At 42.4% G+C, this 17,994-nt stretch overlaps 1 protein-coding gene across 1 annotated transcript in view; it reads right to left on the reverse strand.

Annotated features, from left to right (window-relative positions):
• Positions 1-17,994, reverse strand: part of WIPI1 (WD repeat domain, phosphoinositide interacting 1) — a 54,726-nt gene that overhangs the window by 11,390 nt on the left and 25,342 nt on the right. The window contains exons 4-7 of the mRNA XM_060763041.2: positions 15,980-16,076; positions 5,586-5,683; positions 2,791-2,883; positions 954-1,024 (exon numbers count right to left, since the gene is read on the reverse strand). Coding sequence (XP_060619024.2) covers positions 954-1,024; positions 2,791-2,883; positions 5,586-5,683; positions 15,980-16,076 — 359 coding nt within the window. The remainder of the gene's footprint in view (positions 1-953; positions 1,025-2,790; positions 2,884-5,585; positions 5,684-15,979; positions 16,077-17,994) is intronic.

Consider the following 17,994-nt stretch of genomic DNA (forward strand, 5'->3'; position numbering starts at 1 on the left):
TCATTTACTCTGCCAGCAGTCTTAATTCCTGTGGCCTGCAATACGTGGACAAACTATACGTTTGGGGATGAAGAGAAAAGCAGATTGAAGAATGAGTTGTCATGTCTCTATTTCAAAGTCTCACCTCAGGCATGAATTATCTTTGAGTGAGAAAATTCTCCCTCATCCCTCACATCTATTCTGTAGAAACAAGAATATTGCCTCTACTTCTGGCATCAGGAAGACTTGTAAGAACAAGTCTGTGTTCTACAACAGAATGTGAAAAGTAGCAATCTCAGCTCACTTCTACACCTTCCTATATTTGTGTCCCCTGCAAATGTGTCCTTTCTTGGCACTTAAAGAAGGATAAACCGACAGAAAGATGTATTTGCTACCAACAAGTAATGGAATATACCACTGGGCACTACTTGCCAATGTAGCCCCTCAGTGACACCAATTTTCTTTTGGTTGTGTCAGGAGCAACTTGAGAAACTGCAAGTTGCTTCTGGTGTTAGAGAATTGGCCGTCTGCGTGGACGTTGCCATGTGGACGCCCGGATGTTTTGTCATCCTAGTGGGAGGCTTATCTCATGTCCCTGCATGAGGAGCTGGAGCTGACAGAGGGAGCTCATCCGTGCTCTTCTCGGATTTGAACCTGCGACCTGTCGGGTCTTCAGTCCTGCCGGCACAGGGGTTTAACCCACTGCACCACCGGGGGCTCCGTTTTGTGACGCCGATAAAAAGACTCCAATCCCTCACAGGCTGGGAAAGAAAGCAGCTCTGTGATTGAGAACTGTGTGCCTTGACATAAAGATGACACAAAGTCACTGCCAACCAACCAAGCAAACATTTCCTGCACAAGGAATCCCTGAAGGTTCAGGTTCAAGAACTACCACCTTTACTCTATAAGAGGAGTGCATGCATGGCTTGACTCTTAGATCAACTGGGATGCTGGGTGGAGAGAAACATACCAACCTTTTCATTCCTCTTCTGAATTCATAGAGCTTTTGTCCTTCTGGGATAGAAAACACACGGATGACAGTTCCCTGAAAGAAGAGATTAAAAAGTTTTCTGTTGGTCATGGGATTCCTGTGTGCTAAGTTTGATTCAATTCCATCATTGGTTGAGTCCAGAATGCTCTTTGATTGTCGGTGAACTATAAATCCCAGCAACTACAACTCCCAAATGACAAAATCAATTTTTTTGAAAGAAGGGCATAGATTGGGTTGTTAGGTGTATGCTGTCCAAATTTGGTGTCAATTCGTCCAGTGGTTTTTGAGTTCTGTTAATCCCACAAACGAACATTATATTTTTATTTATATAGACAAGCCGTCCCCTGCCACATGTTGCTGTGGCCCAGTCTGTGTATATGTGTTTTGTGTGTGTGTATGTGTGTGTATATGTGGCTTTGCGCATGAGTTGTAATGTAAATTTTGTTTTTTGGTTTTTTTAAGTCTCTTCTGCTGTGTTTTCAGTATTTTATGAGTGACAATCACTTGTTGGCCTGACAGGTATATTGTGTCCAAATTTAGTGTCAATTCGTTAATCCCACAAACGAACATTACATTTTTATTTATATAGATTATTATTAAATGTTTTCCCCTGGGCTACAGGGATCTTACTGTACCGTTATATTCTAAAAGTGTCCTTATTGAATACAGTTACATTAAAGCTACCTATGTAAGTAAGCCTTTAAATAAATGATTATATGGATGGCACTCAATGACTGTAATCCTGCTGGTGCTTTGCACACAGGTAAGTTCCCCTCCAAAAGAGGTTTGACGTTTTTGTCGCTTGTGAAAGTTTGCTATTCCATTCAAGTTTACAAAAGGAGATTAACACATGTGGCGCCATTGTTCCTGTGTGCATTGCACATGACTGTATGCTGAGGCAGAATAATAATTCACTAATAAGGTGGTGCTGTCTAACTACATTGTAACTCTGTGCCCATAAAACTGAACCCTGTCACTTCAGCTGAAGATCTCAGGTAATATTCCTTAACTTCCAGGTCAAAACCACAAATGCGGTTATTAGGAAGCAACCTCCACTGAACTCAGAATGAAAAGAAATACACGTTAAGACTTATAATTTCTTAGGTTTATATTCCTGCTGCTCAAAAATGACATATCTGGAATCAAGCATTGCGTATTACAGTGAAACTTACTTCCAGGTATGTATGTTTAGAAACATAGCTCTGTCTGAAGCTTATTTCTAGCTACATTATTTCTGTCCACTTCCTGTTTTACATGCAACTAGATGTGAAATGGTTACTCTTTTACTAGCTAACACATAAAAATTGCATTTCACTTCTTCAGCTCTTTTGTTTCAATTGGGTTTGTGGAGTAACAAATACATAGAGTGATATGTCATTCCACACAAATATATATATAAATACACAAATATCAAAAGTGCTTACTATGTCAAAAACAACCCTGCTACTCTATATCTTACAATAGCTTAATGAAATAAAAAGAGTCCTGGAAGGGCAGAGGAGTACATGCTAACCATTTTCAAATTCTCCAACTTTTAAAAATGGTAGCTCTCTGGAATAACAACAACTACTACTATTACTGTTACAACAACTACTACTATTACTATTACAACAATGACGACAGTGACTATGATGATGGTAATTGTTGGCAAAATAAGATTTCATAATGTGGAAAGAACCCAATATATTGCTAAACATCTATACTTTGGGACAAAAAAGAAATAATTCACCAGTTGTATTTGAAGGGTAAATCTAAACTGCTAGACTCCTCTTGGAAAAATCAAATACAATCTGAGAAAAATTGCCATTTTGCTCACTCACCTTTTCAGAAGCACTTGCTAGCTTTGAGCCCGTGGAGTTGAAGGCCAAGGCAGCAAGAGGCCCGTCATGAGCAGAGATACAGCAGACATCTCTCTATTAGGGACAGAAAAATAGAATGTCAACATGTTAGAAGTAGAAGGCAAAGAACATTCAATTCATGACAGACAATGAAGGCATGCAAACCACAGGGGTTTCTTCCAAATATACCTTCAACAACACATTAAACAAAACATATGCATGAGTGCTTTCAGCCATCTTCTATTTATTTTTTTAAATATGGAAAACTCAATTTTTTTCCCATAAGTTGAGCAGTGCCACTTTAATTCTCTCTCCTTCCTTTGTCATGGTAAAATTTAGACTTCTTCAGGTATGGACACTTAATTTGTTCAGGGAATCTAAGCACATGAAGGTATTTGCCTGCGTACAGCAGTGGTTACCAGCCTGTGGGCAGCAGCCCACTGGTGGGCGTGAGACCTAAAATAAGGTCAGCAGCTCTAGATTATTAAATATAGTTTTCTGTGGACAAGCTGATGGCGACTACTGGATGGCATATGTTCTGTATCAGAAACTAGAGCCGATGTGATCTATCCAATGCGGTTTTCTGAATCAGCACCCCAAATAACCAAACTGAATCTAAAGTTGACCAAAAACAGATTCGTAACCCTTTTGGTACTAAGAGAGTGGTTCCTGTTCAAGTGGTCCCTGATTTTTAAAAAAGGTTGGGAATCACTGATGTATAGAATATTTTTATTTGTCTCAGTATGCAACACTTTCATTTTAATTTGGTTTAATTTCTGTACCTGATTCACTCCAAATATAAATATGTTTTCTACTTATTCCAGTCTGTTATTACTCATCTCAAATGAAACATTATTCTGAGATGTGTGCTTGTTAAGAGGGGTGTTTGCCTTTCTAGAATCCATATGGCCTTTATATACAAGATTCCATTATTCATTTTTATCTCTGCAAAATGGATTATGTCCACTAGAGAAAGGGCTGGACTGAAACAATGCTGAATACTGTTTCACAAACATTTCTGGCATCATCAGGAGATAGTCTTCCCTCCCTCTCTTCAGTGATTTTTTAAAAAAAGATTATTTGAAAGGGTCTCAAGAGCATTTCATCAATGCAAGTATACACCGCCTTCGTGCACAGTTGTTTTTGCTTATTGACAAAGATAGCGTCACATCACTAATTGTCTATGTAACATGGTGGCGTCACCACACGATCTCCAGTTGGCACAGATCAGGAATATAATTATCCCCAGGAATTTGAGATGAAGGGATGGAATGGAAAAAAATAATGGCAGCACACAAATAAACAGTGGCCCTGTCACCATCTGGGAAGTTTCCAGACATTCTCAGTCTCCCATCCCTCAAATCTCACAACAAAAACATTCAGAGTGTCCCTAAGTAGCCTGAGTACTCCTCAAATGCTTCACTGTGAGGGGCAAAGGCGGTCTGGGAAATGTTGCTATTGTGTCAACCATTTAAAAAAAATAGATGCCAATATGCAATAAGCCCCTTTAAGAAGAGTCCTTGCATGCAATGCCATCCCAAATGGGTTTTTCCCTCAGTGAATGAGAGAGCAGTTCCAATTGCCAGTACAACCACAAAGTGCTGAGAAAAGCTTCCACTTGAACCCAATCCCAGTCAGTGTAATCTATTATTTATTTACTTATTTACTTTATTTGTATACCGCTCTTCTCAGCTCTTAGGCGACTCAGAGTGGTTAACAACAACTGTTTCAATATACATAGTACAAAATCATTGGACATTTAAAGCAATAGTAAACAATTAATTATACATCAGACATCAAACATCAATATAACAAATCCATCACGTCTCATCGATAGAATCAGAATCCAGTCTCATTATCCTTATTCCGTGTTCCAATAATCGATTACACTGCCTAATCGAATGCCTGTTCGAAAAGCCAGGTCTTAACTTTCCTCCGGAATGCCAACAGGGAGGGGGCCAATCTGATTTCTGTAGGAAGGGCGTTCCACAGCTGAGGGGCCACCACTGAGAAGGCCCTGTCTCTCAGCCCCGCCAGGCGTGCTTGTGAAGCTGGCGGGATCGAGAGAAGGGCCTCCCCAGATGATCTTAATGTCCTAACTGGTTCATAGGAGGAGATGCATTCGGACAGGTAGGTCGGGCCAGAACCGTTTAGGGCTTTAAAGGCTAAAGCCAGCACATTGAATTGTGCCCGGTAGCAAATTGGCAGCCAGTGGAGCTGGCGCAACAGAGGAGTTGTATGCTCCCTGAGTGCCGCTCCTGTTAGCATCCTGGCTGCTGATCGTTGGACCATTTGGAGCTTCCGAGCAGTCTTCAGAGGCAACCCCACGTAGAGAGCGTTGCAGTATGGGTGGGCAATGGAGCCAAAGGCTACGTCTATGCTCCCAAGACCCTGTGCAGGCTTCGTCGATGGTTAGAAAAACCTTCCACCTGGAGGTTTTGAAAAGTACATAGTGGGGGAAGGGGCTAAATCCTACCTGGAGGCTTCCCAACGGAACATTCACCTTTTTTTGTGGCCAGAAAATGGCAGAGACTCAGTGGAAGTTGAAGGCTAAAGAACCAGTCCTGGATGGAAACATGCAGCTGCAAGGCCAGATGTCATCCATCCCTAATATAACCACACTAGGTGGACAATGATCTGACTCAAAAAAGGGTTTTTTCCAATATTCTCATTGCTGAAAAATTTAAATCATATTACAGGTCTGTAAAAGCGAAACAATTGTTCAAATTCCATGGTCTGTGCCCCAGGAATCCATTCTGAGCCATGTCTGTACCTACCAAATTGTTTCCGTCGTACAACACGATCTCGCCAACAGTCACGCTACCAGGGTATGCCAAGTAGGAATTGGAATGGTTGATAGAAAGTGCACACAGCCCTAGAAGGAAAAAAGAAGTCACTGTCAACTTTCCTTCCAGTCAAAGCCAGGAGCCTATGGTTGGTGGCAACTCTTGAAGAAGCTCATCTGAGTAAGATTAAGAGCAGGAAATCCTTCTGACTCTGCTGACACCTGCAGGCAAGTGATGGGATGGCTCCATCCAGATTGTTGCACTTCTTTGTTGGCCTAATATCGCCCTATGTGTATCCTGGATTTAGGGTTTTCCTTTTTTGACAACATTTCTGACACAATAAATAAATAAATCCACTCATTACTTCCAAAGTGACTTGTTGATAAACACAGAGGTAAATGAGATAAAACTACATATATGCATTTTGGAGGGGCACTATATAAGTAAAATCCCAAATATGAGAGAAAATACTGATACTACTCTTGGACTTAGCCAACAGGCCAAGAAATAGTAGTGTGAAGTACTGAGAACATGCATGCTGTATTTCACCACAGGATAGCTGCCATCGCATAGAAGTCACATCTCCATTTTGGGGGTGGCAAAATTGGTGTCTTTCCTGTTCCTCATATAATAGTCGCAACCTTTGCAGATACAAGGCTTCCCTTGGCTACCTGCCGAGGGAAGCCCTATACTTGCATTTTTTCACCATTTCTCACCGTGTTATTGTCACCACAGTGTAACAGTGACATCCCCTTTTTTCAATCAAAAAAGGGAGGAAAGTACAACGATTATGCAGTGAAATATGGGATGTTTACTTCCCTATAGTGTATGAGGAAAATAATGTATTTCATTATATTTGGCATCAACTGATTTTGTAGAATTTGGTTATATATTTCAATTTAGCAAAACTAACCCCAGTTTTATGAACAACGGCCCATATCTCCAGCAAGTTAAAAATCATATTTTTAAAAAGATACACCAGTCTCAGGGAAACAACACCAAAGCAACTGTCAAGGAGAAAACCACCTCGGTGAGTTTTTGAATAAAGAAGGAGAAAGGAGAGCAGGTTGGTGAAGGAGTCTACCACCACTTCTCAGACTAGCACAAGCTGTTGTGCCTTTAAAGTGGATCAAAAACACATAAAATCTCATATTAAAAATCAGTCTTCAGGATGCTGCTAAATTCTTTCCCGACCTTCTTTCCTTTCTCTCAAACTGAATTGATCATAGAAAATATATATGAAGCCTACATACTAGTGTAAAAAAGTCTACAGACATAAATACTGAGAGAAGGAAGATGTGTATTTTTGTAAGCTCGGTAGTGTGTATGAATCAAAGTTGTATAAGTACCTAAAAAGCGATAGAGCTAGGATAATTGCCTGTTGTGTATTAGAGTCATGCAGGATAGGTGACCATAATGGAAAAGCCAGGGAATGACTTATAGAGGGCCTTGGGTCCACCATCTGCATGAAGCTCTGCAGGAACAGTTAGTGAAGCCTATTTCCTGCATCCAGCTGGACATGACTTAAATTGCTGAAATGCTGAAGAAAAACAAATGAAGTCAAGGGAACTGCGTGTCAACTAGAGGTCTTGTCTGATTGGGTTAAGAAGCAAGGAAACAAGTTGCGAAGAGCCTGGGAAAGAAGAATTCAGCTGTATGCAGAGCACTACCCTGCAAAGAGAGTCTTCAAAGATCAAGGGCTGCATGATTTAGCATTCACGTGACATCATATCAGTTCCTTTCTCCAGAGGCCCAAAGAAAACACTCCTGGCTTGGCTTGTAGAACACTTCAAGATAGACGTGAAACCCAAGTTCAAGGTGAAGTGCTCAAGCCTGCTACTTATTCAGAAATTATGGGACTACAATGCTACCAGTCCAGCCCTAGCACAGCTAACAGTGAGAGATGATGAATGCTGCAATCCAACTATACCCAGGCTCCTTCTACACTGTCATATATCCCAAGATCTGATCCCAGATTATCTGGATTATATGAGTCCCTACTGCGATTAATACTTAAGACTGCAATATGTGCATCCAACAAAATATCTCCTTTGTATCAATTTTTTAGATCCTCCAGGATGACTATGATAACATCTGGTGGAAGTAGTCAATTTCAATAGGGTTTTCTATTAACCACAGCTTCCTGTGTCCATGGGACATACTGCTCTGTGGATACAAAGATCTGACTTCGACTGTATTTTAAAGTATAAGATGTTTAATCCAAAATCACTATTCTAGTCTGGAAAAGAACAATTTAATCAGCATCCTTGGGGCACAAGTTGTGGTCTATCAGCAGACATACAAATGTCAACCTGATGATGATTGTAAATGTCACAGTAGACAGACCACAAATAAGCACTTGTACGAATCTAGGCAGTGTCCCTACGCTACAGACGGAGCCCCCAGTCGCACAATGGGTTAATCCCTTGTGCCGGCAGGGCTGCTGACCAAAAGGTCGGCAGTTCGAATCCGGAGAGCGGGGTGAGCGCCTGTCTTCAGCTCCAGCTTCCCATGCAGGGACATGAGAGAAGCCTCCCACAGGATAGTAAAACATCCCCTGGCCAACATCCTTGCAGATGGCCAATTCTCTCACACCAGAAGTGACGTGGCAGTTTCTGAAGTTGTTCCTGACATGAGAAAAAGCTACTGTGAGAACTAAACGTATCAAACATTTCTAGAAAGTGCTATCCGTGATCTACAGCACTTTTAATTTATTCATTACATTTGGCCCGGCCCTAGTTTTTTAATGTGTCGTGATCTATGGTTTTTGATGATTTACTGTTATTGCTTAAATGTTTATTGGTTTGCTTTATGAGTTTTACTGTTGAATTTGTTATGCTATTGTTTTATTGAGGGTCTTGGCCTTTGTAAGCAACACCGAGTCCTTCGGGAGATGTTAGCGGGGTACAAATAAAGATAATAATAATAATAATAATAATACATCTTTCTCCTGCACTGTAGTGCATTTCTTCCTGAATCACACTCAGAAAAATTCTATTGATTTTTCAACTCTAAAACATTTAAACTATCCAGACCTCTCCTTTTCAAAATGTAGTGTGGGCATATGATTGAACATGATTGAACCGCTCATATATCTAATCACTACAACACTTTGGTAAGGTTCTTGATTACCAGATTTATGTCAAGGTTTATGTAGAGCAGTGTTTCCCATATTTTAGTCTTCCAGATGTTTTGAACTTCATATCCCAGAATTCCTGACTGCTGGTTAAGCTGCCTGTGGCATTTTTAAAGTGTAACTCCAGTCAAGCGTTTCAAAAATGTGGCTTGTTGTAGAAACCAAGATAAGTGATAAAGTTTCAATGGAGATCCCCTTTCCCCATGATAACTCTTTCAGGAGTGAATTCCCCTTCCGACTGACATGATGAAAACCTTCAGAAGATAGACTGAAAGAATAAGATTTTATCTGGCAGGAAGAGTTTAGAATCATCTGCCTGCATCTTTCCTTGATACTTAAATCCCAGATTCACATTGGGGGTGAATGGCAACAAAGTAAGGTTGCTTACCTGTAATCATGTTTCTTCTAGTGGTAACTGTGAAATTCACACCTGTGGTATTTCCCTGCGTCCACGCAGCTGACTCGGATCTTTCTTGAAAGCTTTTCCTAATTAGGGACTCCAGCCCCGCCCATCTACTCCTAATAAAGCCAGGCAGTGGGGCTTGGAGCCTTAATTCCGTACCGCGAAAGACAGTCGGAGATAAAAGGCATGACAGAATGTGGGGAGGATGGGCGGGTTGTGTGAATTTCACAGTTACCACTAGAAGAAACATGATTACAGGTAAGCAACCTTACTTTCTTCTGCGTGGTACTGTGAAATCCACACCTGTGGTAGACTAGCGAGCAGTCCCACGGATGGCGGGTGTCATGCTAGTGCAGAAAAAAGTACTGCTCTCCCAAAAGCCGCCTCCTCCTTGGCAGCTAAATCCAATTTATAATGGGAGACAAAAGTATGCGGTGGTGACCATATGGCCACTCGACAGATATCATGCAGAGGTACACTGTGCAAAAAAACCATGGAGGGTGCCAATGCTCTAGTGGAATGAGCATGGATCTGAACAGGTAAGTCCAGTCCTGCCATTTCGCAAACTAGCCGGATAGCTGCAACTATCCAGGCCGCCACCTCTGGGTAGAAACAGGAAGGCCCACAGTATCCCTACGGTACTTAACAAAAAGTCGTAGGGACTTCCGTAATGGAGCTGTGCGGTGGACATAAAAAGCAAGAGCCCTCCGCACATCAAGAAGGTGCAAAGACTGCTCCAGGGGAGTAGAAGGATTTGGAAATAAGGTTGGAAGGACAATGTCCTGAGACATATGAAACTATGATGCTGCCTTAGGTAAGAAGGAAATGTCTGTGCCCAGCATGACATCCTTATGAAATTTCAGGTAAGGACTATCGACTCAAGAGCCATAAGCTCGCTAGCGCGACAAGCAAAAGTAATAGGCACTAAAAATGCCGTTTTCCATGATAGATGGAACATGTCAGAAGTGACCATTGGCTCAAATGGTGGTTTCGTAAGGGCGAAAAGAACAACCTCCAACCTCCAAGAGGGGGGCACAGGCCTACTTGGGGCCAGAAATTTGTAAAGCCTTGCAGAAATCTCTTTACAAGAGGATCGGATAAAGGAGAGGGAAGAGAATGCTCGCTTCTAAACGAATCTATATTTGCCAGATTGACCTTCAAGAATGATAATGAGAGTCCTGAATCTGACAGAGAGATCAAAAAATCCAGGAGGAGGGAAGTGGAAGCAGACAGAGGCTGAACCCCTTGCTTTTGTGAAAAAATGCAAAAATGACACCACTTACAAATGTAACAATGTTTAGTGGCAGGTCTCAGGTCAAGGTCCAAAATGCCCTTTACTGGTTGAGAGAGGGCTGAGGCTGGAGCTGCCACGCCGTCAACCGGAACTGAGTGACCTGGGAGTATGGGACTGGGCTGTTGCCCATAGCCAGCAAATCTGGCCGGAGTGGCAACTGAATGGAACAGCTGCCTGCAAGTTGGAGCAGAATGACAAACCATGGCTGGCGGGGCCACCATGGTGTGATGAGAATGCAATCTACCTGCTCTGCTTGAAGACGAGAGACCACGCTGGACAGCACTGGCAATAGTGGAAAGATGTACAGGAGGGTGGATGTCCAATCCAGGAGAAAGGCATCTCCCAACAGCCTGTCTGGTGGAGGCAAGACGTGCTCCAAAGAATTGGCACTTCATGTTGGCGGGAGAGGCAAACAAGTCCAGAAGGGGAGTGTGCCATCTGACAAAGAGTTCCCATGCCTGGGAAGGAGGAAGGGACCATTAGCGGTCAGTATAAACTGTCTGACTGAGGGAGCCAGCAAGAGAGTTCTTGATGAATGGCACTGATGGTTATGGTATACCAGTCCCAGATCCTGATGATGAGGGCAAGCAAATCACAATCGTGGTGGTGGTAGTAAGGTGGACAATACTGTCCATGAGCAAATGAGAGATAAGGTGCAGTGCCATTTCTACTGCGAGTAACTCCAAATAGTTGATGTGCTCCATGCCCTCTATGGCCGCCTAAGGACCATGGATGGTGTGACCCTTGAGGTGAGCTCACCACACTGAGAGGGAAGTGTCGGTTGCTAACATCGCCCACACAGAGATTGGAGCGATGAGTCCACTAGTTGAGAGACCTGAGGATGGCTAGAGGGACAATGCCTATGCAAAAGAGTAGCAACCTACCTGTTGAGGCATGGGCCAAGTGGAGATGGGGCCCAAAAGACACAGTACTTACAGTCTGAGCCGTCACTGAAGCTCCCAGGCAGCATGACGCAGAGGGAGGATAGTAGCCCGAAGGCCCCTCCAAGGAGTTATATTCCATGGGCTTAGACCCAAAGCCTTGGCAGCCATCACTCACACAGGTGGCGTGGCTACCTTGAGCCTCCCCTCCCCTGAGGGGGGCAAAAGCATGGCAGGAATTGTTGCAACCCGAAGGCCCCTCCAAGGCGTTATATGCCATGGGCGGGGAGGTAAAGCCTTGGCTAGCCATCACTCACACAGGTGGCGTGGCTGCCTTGAGCCTCCCCTCCCCTGAGGGGGGCAAAAGCATGGCAGGGATCGTTGCAACACAAAGGCCCCTCCAAGGCGTTATATGCCATGGGCGTGGAGGTAAAGCCTTGGCTAGCCATCACTCACATAGGTGGCGTGGCTGCCTTGAGCCTCCCCTCCCCTGAGGGGGGCAAAAGCATGGCAGGAATTGTTGCAACACAAAGGCCCCTCCGAGGCGTTATATGCCATGGGCGTGGAGGCAAAGCCTTGGCTAGCCATCACTCACACAGGTGGCGTGGCTGCCTTGAGCCTCCCCTCCCCTGAGGGGGGCAAAAGCATGGCAGGGATCGTTGCAGCGTCCACTGCCTGCTGGGGTAAATGGGGCAGAGAAAGCACGGGCAGTGGGAGCAAGCTGTCCTTAAAAAAACAGAGACAGCTGAGAGGCGTGGCTGCAACCCAAAACAAAGTTATTGGCACAAAGCCACAGTGGCAGTTTGTTGCCACAAGCTCTACCAGTTCCTGGGTCTGGAAGGGGTGGTAGGCTGGTAAAAATCTTCTTCCCTCCTGCTTTCTGAGCGAGGGGAACAGAAGAAAAAGAAGGTAAGTTACTGCCCATTGCCAAAGGCAAAAAAGCCTGCGCCTCAGAGGACACGGCATTTTTTTGTTTTTTAGAGGGAGGGAGTGGGTTTGTCTAATAGGATAAACAAAGGTCCCAGAACAAAAGTTGGAATTGCTGTCTGTTAGAGTAGTCAAACTGGAGTCCTTGAGTCAAACCAATAGTTGTTTTAGGAGAGAACACCGAGTTGTTGCTGCTTTCGCGGACAAAAGGAATTAAGGCTCCAAGCCCCACTGCCTGGCTTTATTAGGAGTAGATGGGCGGGGCTAATTAGGAAAAGCTTTCAAGAAAGATCCGAGTCAGCTGCGTGGACGCAGGGAAATACCACAGGTGTGGATTTCACAGTACCACGCAGAAGAACCAAGCTTTGAAGATACAAACCTACTACTATCACATAGAGTCTGAGACCAAGTTCCATAGAGCCTGTACTGTATGCAATGGATCAGTCTCCAATCCTGAAACAAGATTACCTTGGGAGTTAATCCCAATGAAACCAAACACTTTCTGGTTTCAAGTAAACATGGTTAGGATTAGGCCACAGGTAATGACCACAGCCTGCTGTCGAAAACAAAAATGAGAAGGGACATAACCACACTGAAGCCTTTTCAGGCAGCATCATAAACCTCAGTCAGTCGTTCTGAAGCAACAATGGAGTTCAGGGAAGGTTTAAACCTCTGGTCATTGGGCAATGATGCCTTTGGGAATTGCAGAGGGGGATTTTAGAGAAATATATTTTAATCATATCCAAAGCTTTAAAACAGGTTTAATCTGTAGCAAGAAGCCATCTGTTAAGAGCTAGAACTAGGTCAAAGAGTGGCTTCCTGAGGAACCAACTAAGCATTTGTTTACTGTGTGTGAACTGGGCCAATGAGTGCTCCATGTGGCTCAATTGGTTCAACCAAGCAGCAAGCCAAGCCCTGTTCATTCGGATGACCCAGAATGGCTGATCTTCTCAGCACGACAATAGTCAGAAACCATTTCCATCCTGTAATTGGACTGTTTACAATCGAGCCTTCTCCTAATGCTACAGCCACAGAAGGACCCTGCCAGCATCCTTTCTGCTTTTATAGGTCCACCTCATCTTCCTCTGTTCACTCCAGGGTGATCCATCTTCAAATCCATACCCAAAATTTATTGGGTAACCTTGAATGAGTCATTACATCTCAGCCTAACCTATTTCACAGCACTGCAGTAAGGGCAAAAATGGGGGCATGAAGAATCAGATAGTTTGCTTTGAAGTCATTGTAGCAAGGCAGTATATAAACAATAAATAAATAAAAGACTATTTATTTTATTTATTTAACAATTTTATATACCGGTCTTCTCCCCCTGTCGGGGGACTCGGGCCGGTTTCCAGCAATAATGTCATAAAACAATCATTAAAAACATCAAATTACATATTCAATTAAAACGTTAAAATAGCAGAATGCAATCACTATTAGTAATTGACATAATTGACAACTGGCTACTGTTTTTTGTGTTCCATAAAAACAAATATATACATACACAGGCAGATCTAGGAGATTTTTGGTTTCGCTGTGATCTCTGCCGAGTGCTAATGCTCCCAAATGGCTACTTGCTGGAACCAATTTTTTACGCACACACACACACACACACACACACCAGTAGAAAGAGAACCTTTCAGCCCACAAAAGGTTCAGCAATGTAAGTGTTTTGAATTTATCTGGATTTTGAAATACCTGTATTTGGATATATGTATCTAATGAGAAATCTTGGAGGTGAGACTCAATTCTCAAACACAAAATACAATTATGTTTCATATATTTAGCCAGAAAGATAATTCTATATACACTATCTATATAAACAAAAATGTAATGTTCATTTGTGGAATTAACAGAACTCAAAAACCACTGGACGAATTGGCACCAAATTTGGACACAAGACACCTAACAACCCAATGTATGTCCTTCACTAAAAAAAAGATTTTGTCATTTGGGAGTTGTAGTTGCTGGGATTTATAGTTCACCTACAATCAAAGAGCATTTTGAACCCCACCAACAATGGAATTGAACCAAACTTGGCACACAGAACTCCCATGACCAACAGAAAATACTCGAAGGGTTTGGTGGGCAGTGTCCTTTGGTTTTGGAGTTGTAGTTCACCTACATCCCAAGATCACTGTGAACTCAAACAATGATGGATCTGGACACAAATACTCAATATGTCCAAATGTGAACACTAGTGGAGTTTGGGGAAAATAGAATTTTGATATTCGGGAGTTGGAGTTGCTGGGATTTATAGTTCACCTACAATCACAGAGCATTCTGAATCCCACCAACGATAGAATTGGGCCAAGCTTCCCCCATGTGGGCCACAGCAACTCGTGGTAGGAGATGGCTAGTTTTTAATAATATTGTGCACAAAACTAAGCTTGTGTATTCTGAACCATAAGAAATCAAAGGTGTCACTCAATTAACCAATGGAGACAATGGGGATTTTGGAGAATTATGGAATTGCAGATAAGAGATGTTTAAACTGTCCCGGAAAACATCCAAATATTGTACTTGGATTCAAAAAGTAGACCGCTTTAGATGGTGTATGAAATAAGCAGGAGGGATGAGATTCAGGTTCAGAGACAACAGAAGCAGTTCCCCTCTTCCAGTCTGTCTCAGCTAAACAGAGAAAGAATTGCAATACTACAAATGCCTAATGATAAAAGCCTTCTTCACAAGTGCTTGTAGACTGGACTTTTGTTGTCCAATCATTCTGCTTCATTTAGGAAATTTTACAGAGTGTCTAGATAAACTCACATTTCATTTACAGTTCCAAGTTTTCTGCAGTTCATTCTCTTTTTAAGCTTTCTATCTGCTTTCTTTTTTTTAAAAAAAACAGCTTATTAATGAGAAGAAGACAGAAGAGCTGAACTACTAATGGAACAGAAACCTCAGCAGTTTCACCCAGAGCGGGACAAGAGGCAGAGAACCGCTGAAGTGGCTGAAGATGGCTGGGAAACAGAGAGGGTGCGATATTCCTCACTTCAGCTAAGATGACGATTGACAAGGTTTCCATGGCCTCTTCTTGAGGTCAGAAGGGGCCTGGAGCTATAGTTTAATTGTGCATTCAGTTGCTGTTATCTAACATAATGTCAGAACAGGGGGAAACAAGCAGAGAAGACATACTTCTTCAGAGGACACAAGAAGGGTATGTTGCAACAATAATAGTCCAAAGAAAATGATCTTTCCCCCAAGATTACCCTGGTTTTCAATCTGGCACTACATTGGTGCTTAAAACAAAGCTTACTCTAAACCTGTGGGTCCCCAGATGTTTTGGCCTTCAACTCCCAGAAATCCTAACAGCTGGTAAACTGGCTGGGATTTCTGAGAGTTGTAAGCCACCTGAGGAACCACAGGTTGAGAACCACTGTAGAATTAGTGCAATTTGACATACTTAAACAGCCCCAGTTGTAGTCTTACGAAATAATTCGTTTTCTCTCTCAAAGTATACTGGGTCTCACTAAGTACAACTCCCAGGATTCCAGTGTCTTGATCCATGGCAGTTCAAGGGGTATCCAAAAACATTAATTCAACAGAGTAAATGTACCCACTGAGAACTGGCCAAGCATTTTCTTTTTGGTACTTAAAAGTTGAGAGGAAGGCTTTTGAAATGAATTATTGCAAAAGTGACCCCCACAGGACTGGGAAAAGCTTCCACGTATTTATAGAAACGCCTTTCATGAATGACCAGCTACCCTCCTTCTCAGTTCCTCTCTTTGCTTTGTCTCTTACCTGTTGGGTTTGGAGGGGTTTCCAAGATTGTTTTCAGAAGCTTCATGTCTTTAATGTTGTGAATATAAAGAGATTCCTCCAAGCAAACGATTAGCCTCTGTAAGAACAAACACACACACAGTGTATTATTACGGAAAGAGAAAAAGGCCACAGATATTCCAAGAGGCCATTTGTACTTTCCAGTTACACCAGGGAGGTCCCCCGTCCAGATCAGATTTACACTGGGTTAAAGAGTATAATTAGGTAACATACTCCAAAGAGAAAGAAGAGAAAGGCATTGTGTCACCTTTTGGCCAAGAAGGATAAGTGTATCGCTTAACTAAGAAAAGACGGTGGTATGGGATGATTTTCAGGTTATATCCTACCACCATGCTATCATGTCTTCCCAATACTAAAGCCAGTGCCTGGAAAAATTACAGTTTATTAGAGTTCTGGGAATCCTAGTCTGAAAAGTAAGATTTTACTACTCTGAGTAAGCACAGAAGCCAATCCCAACAGCCAAGGTAACAGTGCTTACTCCTGCTCATCTGGATGAGCTGCCCACATAATTTTATTTATTTACTTTATTTATTGATGCCTGAAATCAGACCCATTCATCAAGGGGGAGAAAATAAAACCTCAGTAGGAGGGGAAAAACAGGACTTATTCACTATTTATATACTTTGTATTTAATTATATCCTGCAAGTTAAAACAAAAAGTAAAAATAAAGGAGCCAACGTGGCATAGTACTCTTGAGTGTTGGACTACTCAGCTACAGAAACCCGCAGGAGGAAGGCTATGGCAAACTCCTCTGAATAAATCTTGCCAAGAAAATCCATGATGGAAAAAAGCCACACTCTTTTTCCAAAGAGGAGATCAACGCAACCTTGACAGTGTCATGAAATAACAAAACCACCATGTCACAATTATACATTATAGGAAACTCTACCCAGCTCCCATAAAATTAAAGCAGATCTCACTGGAAAAAAATAATACTTTCAATGTGTAATGATCCAGAGTGGGTTAAGATTTCAAAAACAAAGAGAAATGCTGAACTGACACTGTGGCATGACCACAAACTGCAGCTCCACCTGCTGGGAAATAATCACTCGGGTTTTACATTTACCAAAGCTTAGTAAAAATTTCCCACATTTTGCCTGGACCAAAGACAACAAACCCTTTAAAGATGATTCCAATTTAACAATTCACAAAACGAAACAAAACATCTCTGTATCCAGTGGCACTGAAGGAAAATGCAGAAGGACCAATTTGTGCATGCAAAAAACAATGATGAACTGCTTTAGTTGTCATATTATTCCAGATGACAAAAGAAACCACACAGCCTTAGTACTTATTTGCTGGACATAAAGCTAAACTCTCATCCAACTACTCTGCACAGACTACCATATACTGAAGAAGATACTCCTATACTTACATTTTCCTGTACTTCTAAGTGTGTGTGTGTAGATATATATTCATTCTGAGGATCCAGAATAGGTTTCTACATTGTATTGTCGAAGGCTTTCATGGCTGGAATCACTAGGTTCTTGTGGGTTTTTTCGGGCTATATGGCCATGTTCTAGAGGCATTTTTTCCTGATGTTTCGCCTGCATCTATGACAAGCATCCTCAGAGGTACCTCACTACCTCTGAGGATGCTTGCCATAGATGCAGGTGAAACGTCAGGAGAAAATGCCTCTAGAACATGGCCATATAGCCCGAAAAAACCCACAAGAACCTGGTTTCTACATTCACTTATGGGTCTACCACCAAGACTCTACCCTTGGAAGACAATCATACTCAGCCACAAGTGATCACACACACACACACATATGGTAATGGTAAAGGTAAATGTTCCTATTGATCACTCATATTTGCATGTTCTCAAAGTGCTAGGTTGGCAGAAGCTGGGGCTAACAGCATGAGCTCACCCCACTCCCCAGATTCGAACTGCTGACCTTTTGGTCAGCAAGTTCAGAAGCTCAACGGTTTAACCCATTGTGCCACCAGGGGATATATTCTACACACACACAGAG

This window comes from Anolis sagrei, chromosome 2, assembly GCF_037176765.1.
Source record: "Anolis sagrei isolate rAnoSag1 chromosome 2, rAnoSag1.mat, whole genome shotgun sequence".
Taxonomy (NCBI): domain Eukaryota; kingdom Metazoa; phylum Chordata; class Lepidosauria; order Squamata; family Dactyloidae; genus Anolis; species Anolis sagrei.